Source organism: Scyliorhinus torazame, unplaced genomic scaffold (assembly GCF_047496885.1).
Source record: "Scyliorhinus torazame isolate Kashiwa2021f unplaced genomic scaffold, sScyTor2.1 scaffold_590, whole genome shotgun sequence".
NCBI classification, from domain to species: Eukaryota; Metazoa; Chordata; class Chondrichthyes; order Carcharhiniformes; family Scyliorhinidae; genus Scyliorhinus; species Scyliorhinus torazame.
Window position 1 is genome coordinate 955 of NW_027308317.1, and position 13,161 is coordinate 14,115.

A 13,161-nucleotide genomic window follows, 5' to 3' on the forward strand; every position below is an offset into this window, starting at 1 on the left:
AACTCCTCATGCAGAAGCTTTGTCCTAATCTGAGGTCTGGCACCACCGGACATGGGAGAGGTTTCGGGCAAGCCGGCTGAGCATTGACCCGAATTGGGAACGGATGAGGCCTAGCTAGGCCTTCCAAGTGTTTTTTGATGAGACGCGCCACATCCCTAAAGATGTGCAGGCTCGGAGGATTGGCCATGATGAGGCCTCATCGCGTTGCAGGAGCACTGCCCCCAATGCCGGATTGGCTGGCATCAGTCAAAATTTTGGTCTCTTTTGCTGGATCAAAGAAAGCTAAGATCGGGGCCGTGGTGAGTTTGATTTTGAGTTCTCTCCATTCACGCTCGTGGGCAGGGAGCCATTGGAAGTCTGTCGTCTTCCTGACCAGGCTCCTGAGAGCCGTGGTATGAGAGGTGAGGTTAGGGATGAACTTCCCTAAAAAGTTGACCATGCCCAGAAATTGGAGGACCGCCTTCTTGTCCTCTGGCGTTTTCATGGCTGTGATAGCAGCCACCTGTCCGCATCCGGCCGCACACCCAACTGGGAGATGTGGTCCCCGAGGAACTTGAGTTCCGACTGACCAAAAGAGCATTTGGCCCTGTTGAGGCGGAGGCCCTGCTCACGTATACGTTTGAATACACGCTGGAGGCGACTGACATGCTCCTGCGGGGTGGTGGACCAAATGATTATGTTGTCGACATAGACACAAACACCTTCAATGCCTTCCATCATTTGTTCCATAATCCTGTGGAACATTTCTAAAGCAGATATGATCCGAAACGGCATCCTGTTGTAACAATATCTGCCAAAAGGGGTATTAAATGTAAACAGTTTCCTGCTGGATTTGTCGAGCTGGATTTGCCAGAATCCTTTTGAGGCTTGAGTTTGGTGAAGAGCTTGGCGCGAGCCATCTCGTATGTGATCTCTTCGCGCTTGGGAATTGGATAATGCTCCCTCATGATATTGCGATTTAGATCCTTGGGATCAATGTAAATTCTCAATTCGCGGGAAGGCTTTTTTACACATACCATGGAACTGACCCAGTCGGTTGGTTCCATGACTCTGGAAAGCACTCCTTGTTCTGGAGGTCCTGCAGCTGCTGCTTGAGGCGGTCCTTAAGGGGTGCTGGGACCCTGCGAGGTGCGTGCACCACAGGTGTGGCATTCTGTTTCAATAAGATTTTATAGGTGTACGGGAGCGTGCCCATGCCTTCGAAGACGTCGTGGTGCTGGTCGATGATGGCGTCGAGTTGCGTCCTGAAGTCGGCGTCCTGAAAGGCAGACGTGTCATCAGGAGAGTGAGAGAGAACTCTCTGAACTAGGTTCAACAGCTTGCATGCCTGCGCGCCAAGCAGGGAGGCTTTCGAGGAGCCCACGATTTCAAAAGGAAGGATGGCTTTGCGTGACCTGTGCGTCACTTCAAGTTGGCATGAGCCGGTGGCATCAATGGCATTGCCATTGTAATCCAATAGCTGGCAGGCTGCTGGAAGGATGGCTGGTTTGACACAAAGGCTTTGGAAGTCAGACCGCGCAATGAGATTGGCGGAGGCACCAGTGTCCAGGCGGAATCGTATTTGGGACCGGTTGACCGTCAGGGTGGCACACCACTCATCGTCTGGATCGATGCTGTATACCGACAGCGGCTGGTGTCTTTGCTTTGGGGACACCCTGTTTTTTGTCACGATACCGACTCGAAAAGGCGCCTTCGGGTCCTCGGTGTCACTGCTGTGTGGGAGGTCCGCATCGGACTCGGTGACCATGGGTTGAATTGCCCGAACATTCCTGCGAGGCTGGCTGAAGCGATATGAATTGGCAGGCTGAGCTGCTCGGCATAAGGCAGCATAGTGGCCAAGTCTGCCACATCGTAGGCATTGTCGAGATTTGGAAGGGCATTGCCGCTTTAAATGGGTGGAGCCACAGTTGCCGCACGTCGTAGCGTCAGCAAGTTCGCTGCGCCACCACGCATGCGCGACGCGTGGTGCGCACCTGCGCATTACGGTTTCGCCCCAACCCCCGTCACCAACCCCACCACCAACCCCCACCACCAACCCCCTCCACCAACCCGCTCCACCAACCCCCTCCACCAACCCCCTCCACCAACCCCACCACCAACCCCCTCCACCAACCCCCGCCCCCAACCCCCGCCACCAACCCCCTACACCAACCCCCTCCACCAACCCCCTCCACCAACCCCCTCCACCAACCCCACCACCAACCCCCTCCACCAACCCCCGCCCCCAAACCCCGCCACCAACCCCCTCCACCAACCCCCTCCACCAACCCCCTCCACCAACCCCCTCCACCAACCCCCGCCCCCAACCCCCTCCACCAACCCCCTCCACCAACCCCCTCCACCAACCCCCGCCCCCAACCCACTCCACCAACCCCCTCCACCAACCCCCTCCACCAACCCCCTCCACCAACCCCCTCCACCAACCCCCGCCACCAACCCCCTCCACCAACCCGCTCCACCAACCCCCGCCACCAACCCCCTCCACCAACCCCCTCCACCAAGCCCCGCCCCCAACCCCCGCCCCCAACCCCCTCCACCAACCCCCTCCACCAAGCCCCGCCCCCAACCCCCGCCCCCAACCCCCGCCACTAACCCCCTCCACCAACCACCTCCACCAACCCCCTCCACCAACCCCCTCCACCAACCCCCTCCACCAACCCCCGCCACCAAGCCCCGCCCCCAACCCCCGCCCCCAACCCCCGCCACCAACCCCCGCCACTAACCCCCTCCACCAACCCCCTCCACCAACCCCCTCCACCAACCCCCTCCACCAACCCCCGCCACCAAGCCCCGCCCCCAACCCCCGCCCCCAACCCCCGCCACCAACCCCCTCCACCAACCCCCTCCACCAACCCCCTCCACCAACCCCCGCCACCAAACCCCGCCCCCAATCCCCTCCACCAACCCCCGCCCCCAACCCCCGCCACTAACCCCCTCCACCAACCCCCTCCACCAACCCCCTCCACCAACCCCCTCCACCAACCCCCGCCACCAACACCCGCCACCAACACCCGCCACCAACCCCCTCCACCAACCCCCTCCACCAACCCCCTCCACCAACCCCCTCCACCAACCCCCTCCACCAACCCCCTCCACCAACCCCCTCCACCAACCCCCTCCACCAACCCCCGCCCCCAACCCACTCCACCAACCCCCTCCACCAACCCCCTCCACCAACCCCCTCCACCAACCCCCGCCACCAACCCCCTCCACTAACCCCCTCCACTAACCCCCTCCACCAACCCCCTCCACCAACCCCCTCCACCAACCCCCGCCACCAAACCCCGCCACCAACCCCCGCCCCCAATCCCCTCCACCAACCCCCGCCCCCAACCCCCGCCACTAACCCCCTCCACCAACCCCCGCCCCAACCCCCGCCCCCAACCCCCGCCACTAACCCCCTCCACCAACCCTCTCCACCAACCCCCTCCACCAACCCCCTCCACCAACCCCCTCCACCAACCCCCTCCACCAACCCCCTCCACCAACCCCCTCCACCAACCCCCTCCACCAACCCCCTCCACCAACCCCCGCCCCCAACCCCCTCCACCAACCCTCGCCACCAACCCCCTCCACCAACCCCCGCCACCAACCCTCGCCACCAACCCCCTCCACCAACCCCCTCCACCAACCCCCGTCCCCAACCCTCGCCACCAACCCCCTCCACCAACCCCCGCCCCCAACCCCCTCCACCAACCCCCTCCACCAACCCCCTCCACCAACCCCCTCCACCAACCCCCGCCCCCAACCCCCTCCACCAACCCCCTCCACCAACCCCCTCCACCAACCCCCGCCACCAACCCCCTCCACCAACCCCCTCCACCAACCCCCTCCACCAACCCCCGTCCCCAACCCTCGCCACCAACCCCCTCCACCAACCCCCGCCCCCAACCCCCTCCACCAACCCCCGCCATCAACCCCCTCCACCAACCCTCGCCACCAACCCCCTCCACCAACCCCCGCCCCTAACCCCCGCCCCCAACCCCCGCCCCCAACCCCCGCCCCCAACCCCCTCCACCAACCCCCTGCACCGGCCCTTGGAAAGAGCACCCTACTTAAGTACCAAGCCTCCACCCTATCCCCTTTATCCCCGTAACCCAGCCCAATAGCATAGGCTTCAATAACCATTCTGGCTGGGATGGATTCAGGAACTCTTTCCTTGCCCTAACCAAGGTGGAGATTGAGGTGCTGTGTGTCAGACCTGTTTTAGACAGAGAACTGGAGAATAAATGCCTTTAACATGGTACAAGCCTTGCTTTACACAAGTATTTTTTTCTATCCCTCACACAATCTCACATATGACATATGTACCAACTTTCATATATAAACACATTCTCACATACACATGCTCGCTCTCTGTCACTCTCTCCCTCATCGGGTGGAAGTTCCCGCTCTTGGAGCTGCCGGCCAGCCAGAGGGCTGTCAGTTCTCTTGTCCCAGCAGTGCCACTGGGAGCCGTGGCCGCGGCTGGGACTGCAGGCAGTCTCACCGAGGAGACACTGATGGGGCCCAGACTTGACCAAGGCTCTCACCGGGTCCAACCTGGCAGGTCTCAGTGAGGGCGGTCGAGGTCCGGGATTATCGGGATGCCCGGGGGTGGGGGGGGTGCTGGGGGGGGCTAAGTTGTGACGTGCTCTGGGTCTGGTATAATGAGATTAGTACTGTTTCTGTCGAGGTACAGACCTTGTAGGTGATTTATGTCGATGTGAAAGAGCAGAAGGCTGGTCAAGTTCAGCAAACCTACCTTTAGGTGACAAGAAAGTCTGCAATTGCTATTTAAGAGTTAAATCCCCTGACAACCTGTACGTTCTCTTTACTCTGTGCCTGGATGTGTCCTCTCTTATTTATTATACAGGGATTATTTATTGTTGCTCTAAACCAGAGCAAAGAAGGACCAATATCTTTTAACAACACTGCTGTGGTTTAGATGAGATGTCACTTTAAGTGCATTCAGGTTAAGAGGACATTAACCACACGCTCTGCTGGGTCTTGTGTTCCTGAAATTAATTAGCTGACCACCCAGGGATTATTCTACATAGCTGTAGGCTTCTCAATTTGATCGTGAACACAGGGAACTGCCCCCCCCCCCCCCCAGTCCTTCCCCTTCAATACCCCCCACCATCCGCCACATGAAAATGAACATCGCTTATTGTCACAAGTAGGCTTCAAATGAAGTTACTGTGAAAAGCCCCTAGTCGCCACATTCTGGCGCCTGTTTGGGGAGGCTGGTACGGGAATTGAACCCGCACTGCTGGCCTGCCTTGGTCTGCTTTAAAAGCCAGCGATTTAGCCCTGTGTTAAACATGCCCCTCCCTGGCTGATTCCACAAGCCTCACCTCACCCCATCCCTTCCTCTTCCTCAATCCTTAGCACACTCAATCTCAACACGTCCCCTCTCCAAAACTGTTCCCCACGTACCATTTGCCCCTTCCTCACCCTCCCTCCCTCACCCTCTGTGCCTACCTGACCCTCACATTCCCTTGCCATCATACCCACCAACTTCCCCTCTTCTGTACCCTCCTCCCTTCTCCCCGTCTGAACACCCCTGCAGCTCTGCCCTCTCCAATTCCCCTCTCCCCAACCTCCTTTCCCTCTTCCCTTACCCACCTCCCTTTCCCCTCCTTCCCTCTGCTCTTACCCTCCTCCATCCCTCTCCACTCTTCCTCCTCCCTTAACCTTTCCCCTCCTCCTCCATCCTTCTCCCCTTCCCATTCTCCTCCCAGTAAGGGACTGGTTTAGCACGGTGGGCTAAACAGCTGGCTTGTAATGCAGAACAAGCCCAGCAGCCCGGGGGTTCAATTCCCATACCGGCCTGCCTGAACAGGTGCCGGAATGTGGCGACTAGGGGCTTTTCACAGTAACTTCATTGAAGCCTACTTGTGACAATAAGCGATTATTATTATTATTATTATTATTGCCAAACAAACCCCCTTCCCGTCCTCCTGCCCCTGTCCCCTCTAGCATCCTTGTCCCCTCCCCATCTCCCTCCCATCCTCATCCTGCTGCCCCCCACATCCCCCTCCCCCTCACTCCCTCCCCCTCCCCTTCCCATCCACCTCCTCTCCCCGTCCTCCTCCCCCTCTCCCATCCAACCTCCGCTCCCCTTTTCCTCCTCCCATCCCTCCCCCCCTCTCCCACCTTCCTCCCCTCTCCCATCCTCCTCCCCTCCCCCCTCCACCTTCCCCCTCCCCCTCCCCATCCTTCTCCCTCCTCCACATTTCTCTCCCCCTCTCTCCTCCACCATCCTCCTCTCCTCCCCCCATCCTCTCCTCTGCCTCACCCTCCTTCCCATCCCCCTCCTCCCCCTCTCCCCTCCCCCTTTCCCCATCTCTTCTTTCGCAGTGCAGGGCTTGGTGTCCAGTGGAGACAGGCTGCAATGTCGACAGTGTAGAAGGTGATTGTGCTCTTCACGTATTGATTTCGAATGTGGTTGTCAGGGGAAACGAGAGACAAACACTTTACTGCCTTCTTGTTCACATTTCAATACCCCTGGCTGCCCATTCAATTCATGACCTGGCCCGACCTCCCCTGGTGGCCGAGTATGATTCCTGCCGCTAATTCAGCACCTTTGACGAGTCTAACCTCTGCTCCCCAGCTCAATGGCTTCATTTAGTCTGGCTTTTCGTATCGCCCTCTTTCAATCCCTTTTGTCCACCGTGCCTTCCGACAATACAAAAAAAAACAGTCTGGCGGACAAGTGATTAGAGAGAAGCACCACATTCATCGCAATCGTGTCTCTTGTTACCAGCCCCACCGCCTCTTTCCTGGGATCGGAACGCAAAAGAAAATTCCCTGGAAAATGCGGGAACCCGAAATTAACAATGGAAATGCAGAACAGCCCTGCCAGCATTCGAACCTAAAGAAAGTTGATCCCCATATTTTTGCAACGAGGCCCTTTAGTTGAAATTAATTAACGTTAAAATGCAACAATGAAAGTGGGACAGAATTGTAAAAGGCAGATTTGGGACTGAGAGAAACGTACATTTGGCCAATCTTGTCCTTTCTAGCTCTTTGAAGGCACAGTTGTGTTTAAACCCCCGCTCCCTCCCCCATCCTCCTCCCCCTCTCCCCGCCCCATTTCCTCCCCCCCCCCTCCCCCAAAAGGAACCGATGGTCGCATGCACGGTACTAAAGCATTTGGTCAGCTGCCACATCAAAGGTTATTGCAGAAAATGAAAGCTCCTGGTGTAGGGGTAACATATTGATATGGACTGAAGAGTGGCGAATAGGAAGCAGAGGGTTGGCGTAAATGAGTCTTTCTGGTTGTCAGGGTGTGTAGTGTTAATCTCCAATGGGATCAGTTCTGGGACCTTTCTACAATTTATATAAATGACTTGGCTGATGGGACTGGGGGTACCATTGCTAAATTTGCTGATGACACAAATGTTTGAGCTGACAAGCCTTCGAACCTCAATGTAAGACCCGCTGAACAAACTCTTACGACATCAACCTTCCCTGTTCCAAGGAGAACAAGTCCGAACTATTCCAACCTCTCCTCGGGAATGAAGTCCCTCATCCCTGGCAACCCTCCTCTTTATTATTTCTGAAGCATTACCCACTTTCCTGAAGCGCGAGAAGTTTGAAATTCCTTCTCCGCAGAGGCCGACACATCGACTGGACTCAAGCTTCGAGAAGAGGAGATGAAAACCTCAGAATCGGGCAAGATCAAAATCAGGGGATTATACTGAACCTTTCCAAACCTTTGGTTAGACCTCAGCTGAACTATTGTGTCCAATCCCCGGAACCATACATTCGAAAAGATGTCTTGCCCTTTCGTAGAACATAAAATTTAAGAGTGGGAGGCAGCCACAGAGCTCCCCAACCTGCTCCACCAACAAGAAGATCATTCTGAACTTTTACACCTATTGATCCTTGATCATTCGACTCATTGAAGGGCTTATCTTATAAGGAAAGGTTGAGCAGGCTGGGCCTGAAATTGGAATTTAGAAGAATGAAAGGGGATCTTATTGAAAGCATATAATAATAATAATCACTTATTATCACAAGTAGACTTCAAGAAAGTTACTGTGAAAAGCCCCTAGTCGCCACATTCCGGCGCCTGTTCGCGGAGGCCGGTATGGATTGGATTGGATTTGTTTATTTTCACGTGTACCGAGGTACAGTGAAAAGTATTTTTCTGCGAGCAGCTCAACAGATCATTAAGTACATGGAAAGAAAAGGCAATAAAAGAAAATACATAATAGGGCAACACAACCTATACAATGTAACTACATAAGCACCGGCATCGGATGAAGCATACAGGGTGTAGTGTTAATGATGTCAGTCTATAAGAGGGTCGTTTAGGAGTCTGGTGACAGTGGGGAAGAAACTGTTTTTGAGTCTGTTCGTGCGTGTTCTCAAACTTCTGTAACTCCTGCCCGATGGAAGAAGTTGGAAGAGTGAGTAAGCCGGGTGGGAGGGATCTTTGATTATACTGCTCACTTTCCCCAGGCAGCGGGAGGTGTAGATGGAGTCAATGGATGGGAGGCAGGTTCGTGTGATGGACTGGGCGGTGTTCACGACTCTCTGAAGTTTCTTGCGGTCCTGGGCCGAGCAGTTGCCATACCAGGCTGTGATGCAGCCCGATAGGATGCTTTCTATGGTGCATCTGTAAAAGTTGGTAAGGGTTAATGTGGACATGCTGAATTTCCTTAGTTTCCGGAGAAACTAAGTATGGGAATTGAACCCGCGCTGCTGGTCTTGTTTTGCATTACAAGCTATTCAGCCCACTGTGCTAAGGGGATTTGACAGGGTGGGTGCTGAGAAGATGCTTCCCCTGATTGGGGGAGTCTAGAAATAGGAGACAATGTTTAAAAATTAGTTTCCCAATTAAGACAGAGATGAGGAGGATTTTTTTCTCATTTTGTCAGTCTGTGCAAGTCCCTTCCCCAGAGAGTTGTGGAGGCTGGGTCATTGAATTTTTCAAGGCTGAGTTAGACAGATTTTTGCTCGACACGATGAGGGGAGACTGGCGCACATGTGCACTCCTGCACACATTCTCTCTCACACACATTCTCTGCACTCACACATGCTCTCTCCCTCACTCTCCCGCACTCTCTCACTCTCTCATCTCCTCTCTCACGCTCCCTTACTCACCCCATCACTCTCTCTCTCACACTCCCTCACTCCTCTCCTCTCTCACGCTCCCTTACTCATCCCATCACTCTCTCTCTCACACTCCCTCACTCACTCCTCTCCTCTCTCACGCTCCCTTACTCATCCCATCACTCCCTCTCTCTCACTCCCTCACTCTCTCCTCTCCTCTCTCACGCTCCCTTACTCACCCCATCACTCTCTCTCTCACTCTCTCACACTTCCTCACTCTCTCCTCTCTCACGCTCCCTTACTCATCCCATCACTCCCTCTCTCTCACTCCCTCACTCTCTCCTCTCCTCTCTCACGCTCCCTTACTCACCCCATCACTCTCTCTCACACTCCCTCACTCTCTCCTCTCCTCTCTCACGCTCCCTTACTCACCCCATCACTCTCTCTCTCACACTCCCTCACTCTCTCCTCTCCTCTCTCACGCTCCCTTACTCATCCCATCACTCTCTCTCTCACTCCTCAGGCTCTCACACTCCCTCATTCTCTCGCAGTCCCGCTCTCCCACCTCTTCACTCTCACTCACGCCTCCACCCTCTCACTCGCACGGGGGGAAGCCAGGGCCACGGACACTGTTGACGGAGGGCGGGCTGGGTGGGGAAGGGTAGGGGAAACGGCGTCGAAGCCATAATCAGATCAGCCACCATCTTGTCAAGTGACAGAGCAAGTGCGAGGGGCTGAATGGCCTACTCCTGCTCCTAATTCTTGTGAATTCCTCAGTGCCCAAAACTCTGAGCGACCTCAGTCTTGAATATACTGAACGAGTGAGCATCTGCAGCTCTCCAAAGATTCCTATCCTCGCAGAGGAGACTCCTCAAGGAGAGTACCAGAGACGAGGGACTTCAATTGTGAGGAGAGACTGGAGGAACTGGGATTGTTCACAAAGGAAGAATTTGCTGGACTATGGGGCAAGGACAGGAGGAGAGGCGGGATTATTCGGATAGCTCTTTCGAAGAGCCCGCACAGGCACCATGGTACAAATGGCCTCCTGCTCTGCTATACGATTCATTACCTGGTGATCTAAAGTAACAGTTGAATGAACAGTGCCATCAGATGTTTGCTACTTTTGACAGAGTTGGGGGGAGTGGGGAGGGGCAGCGGGGAGATAGGTTCAAGGGTAAGGGTGGGGCCGCTCGCTCCTGATTGCTGTCCAGTAATCCCAGTCGGACGATGGATGGTGTTAAGCTATGTTCCGATGCCCCATAAGGTTGATAGCTCTGTGAGGCACCCGTGGTGGGGGACATGTCCATTTCGAAGGGGTCACGTTGGAGCCGATTTGCCATTTTCAGGATAGAAAGCCTGCCCCAAAACAAAATGGGCGGGATTCTCCGTCAGCGGGATCCTCTGTTTCGCCGGCAGCGCACTCACGCCCGCAGATTTGCCGACAGCGTGGGGTGGCCACAATGGAAAACCCCATTGGCCGGCTGCCAGGACGGAGGATCCTGCGCACACCGCACAGAAAACGGGTCTGGCGGGACGGAGAATTCTGTCCAATAATTTTTAGAGGTTGTTTTTAGCATTAAGTCAGTGAATGGTTCAGCCATTGGTTGGTGATGGAGGGAACGTCCTTTCACTGAAGTGACTCGTGAACAGTAAATCAAACCTGCAAATGAAGAACGTTTTCCTCCGTTGACTTGTTGATTAACAAGGGTTTGAAAGGATTACTTCACTCCTTGCTGTACACACAGCAAGCGAACAAAACGTCTTGCTCACTAAATCTCCTCAAGAGTATAGGTGAAGGTTTTTATCATTAGAATTTAAATGCTAACTCTTACCCCCTTTCCATTTTCACTCACTCCCTCCCCTCCCTCAATTCAAATCCACCTTCCCTCTCCCCACCCCAATCACCCACCCCCTTTCTCCTGCTCTTTCCCTATCCCTCACCCTCTTTTCTTCTCTCCACTTCCTCGCCTCCCCACTTCCCAACCCCCTCTTCATCCCCACCCTCCTTTTTCCACCTAATCTCCTCTTTCTCCCACTTTCCCCTTCGCTCCCTCCCCTCCTACCTCTCTTGTACCCACTTCCCCATCCCTTTCCCCTTCTCCCCTCAACCTTTCCTCCTCTGCCCCACACTTCTCCAATCCAACCCACTCCCTCTCCAATTTCCCTTAAATCCCCTCCATTGCTTCTTCTCTGCCCACTTCCCTGTTCCTCTCTCCCCTTCCCCCCTCTCCTCCCTCCATCCCCCCTTCACTCTCTCCTTCTTCCAACTTACCCTCTCCTCTCATCCCACCCCTTCCCCCCTCTCCCCCCTCTTCTCCCTCCATCCCCCTTCCCACTCTCCTCCCCCCATCTTCCCCTTTGCTCCCTCCCTCTTCCAACTTACCCTCCCCTCTCTCATCCCACCCCTTTCCCCCTCTCCCCCCTCCATCCCCCTTCCCACTCTCCTCCCCCATCTTCCCCTTCGCTCTCTCCTTCCCACTTACCCTGCCCTCTCTCATCCTTCCCCTTCCCACTCTCTTCCCTCTGCCTGCACCCCACCCTCTCCTCCCTGCCCTCTGATACCTCTACCCCCCTCTTCCCTCCACCTACCCCGCACCCTCTCCCTCCATGTACGCTTCTCCTCTCCCATCTCCCCATCCCTCCTCCCTCCATTTCACCCTCCCCTCCCCTCCCTCCATCTCCTCCTCCCTGCACCTTGCCACCTTGCCTCTCCATTCCAATACTCAATCGTTACAACATGGCTCTCGGGCAGCTGAAGCATGTCATGTGACTTGTATATTCTTGTTCCCTAGGCAATAGAATGGGGACCAGAGGAAGACACCAGGAAGGCCTGTCAGAGTAAAGGGAAGACCGAGGTAACTTTTTAAGCCATCGTCACAACACGGTTAATGTGTAGTTTCATCGTTCCAGCATCACTATGCTGTTACTGTTGATGCTTTTTGCTTTCCTTGCAGAGTTTACAAAATAATTGTTTGGTTTAAGTAATTTGAACCTTGACATTGGATTTCCCTTGAACCGAATTTGGGCGGTAGAGAAATTATTTTATATTGCTGAAAAGAGAAACCTGCCAAAGCTTTTTAGCTAGCACTCATCAGGACAAACACAAGCATTGCGCAGGTCAAGGAGTCACAGCCTGAGTGAGAGAGAGATACAGACCGAGTGAGAATTTGGTAATTTGGTGCAGTGAGGTAACCAGGAAAGGTAAGTGGTTAATCTAATTTTGCTGTTTTTCAGTTAAAAGTGCAGTGTAGATTAGTGTCTGATTGGCTGAAGCTGCCCCCACCCTAATTGCTGAGAGGCAGTTATCTGGCAATCACCTGAGGCCTGTTAAGGGGCACAAAGGTACACATTGTATTCTTCTCTTTGAAGTTTTAGTGTGAGTCATCCTAAAGTCTGTATAAAAGACAGACAGAAAGCGCACATTAGTAAGCATTGCGCAGGTCAAGGAGACACAGCCTGAGTGAGAGAGAGATACAGACCGAGTGAGAATTTGGTAATTTGGTGCAGTGAGGTAATTCGGTGCAGAGTGGGAGAAGGTGCTTTCTCCCTACTGTTTTGTTCTCTCTCTTTCTTCGGGCCTAATTTCGGGAGCCGTTCAGAGGAGGAGGAGCAGTCTCTGTGAGTATAAAAACCTAACGGTAACTTCCTGTTTTCCAGTTTTTTTTTCCAAAAGTGACGTCAGAGGAAAGCTGTGATCTGATTGGTTGATAGCAAATCTGCCCCAAATTTAAAAAAAAAACACAGCTAAACTCATAAACTTAAATTAAACTAATTAATTAATCAGTGATGGCTGGTCAGGTGATGTGCTTGAGCTGCTTGATGTGGGAGCTGGCAGATCCCATTGCGAGCTGCAGCGACCACATCTGCAGTAAGTGTTGGCTGCTCAAAGAGCTCCGGCTCAGAGTTGATGAGCTGGAGTCTGAGCTTCAAACACTGAGGCACATCCGGGAGGGGGAGACTTACCTGGACACTGTGTTTCAGGAGGCAGTCACACCTGTCAGAGTAAGTAGTTTAAATCCTGCCAGTGGCCAGGGACAACAGGGTGTGACTGCAAGTCAGGCAGGTAAAGGGAACCAGCAGTCAGGAACTCAGGAGCCTCAGCCCTTGACTCTGTCC

The 13,161-nt window shown here is 54.4% G+C and overlaps 1 protein-coding gene across 1 annotated transcript in view; it reads left to right on the top strand.

Annotated features, from left to right (window-relative positions):
* Positions 1–9,822: 9,822 nt before the first annotated feature.
* Positions 9,823–13,161, top strand: part of LOC140406533 (semaphorin-5B-like) — a gene marked incomplete at its 5' end in the record, with an annotated part of 108,953 nt that continues 105,614 nt past the window's right edge. Inside the window, 2 exons of the mRNA XM_072494537.1 lie at positions 9,823–9,950; positions 11,838–11,900. Of these exons, the coding sequence (XP_072350638.1) occupies positions 9,823–9,950; positions 11,838–11,900 (191 nt within the window). The remainder of the gene's footprint in view (positions 9,951–11,837; positions 11,901–13,161) is intronic.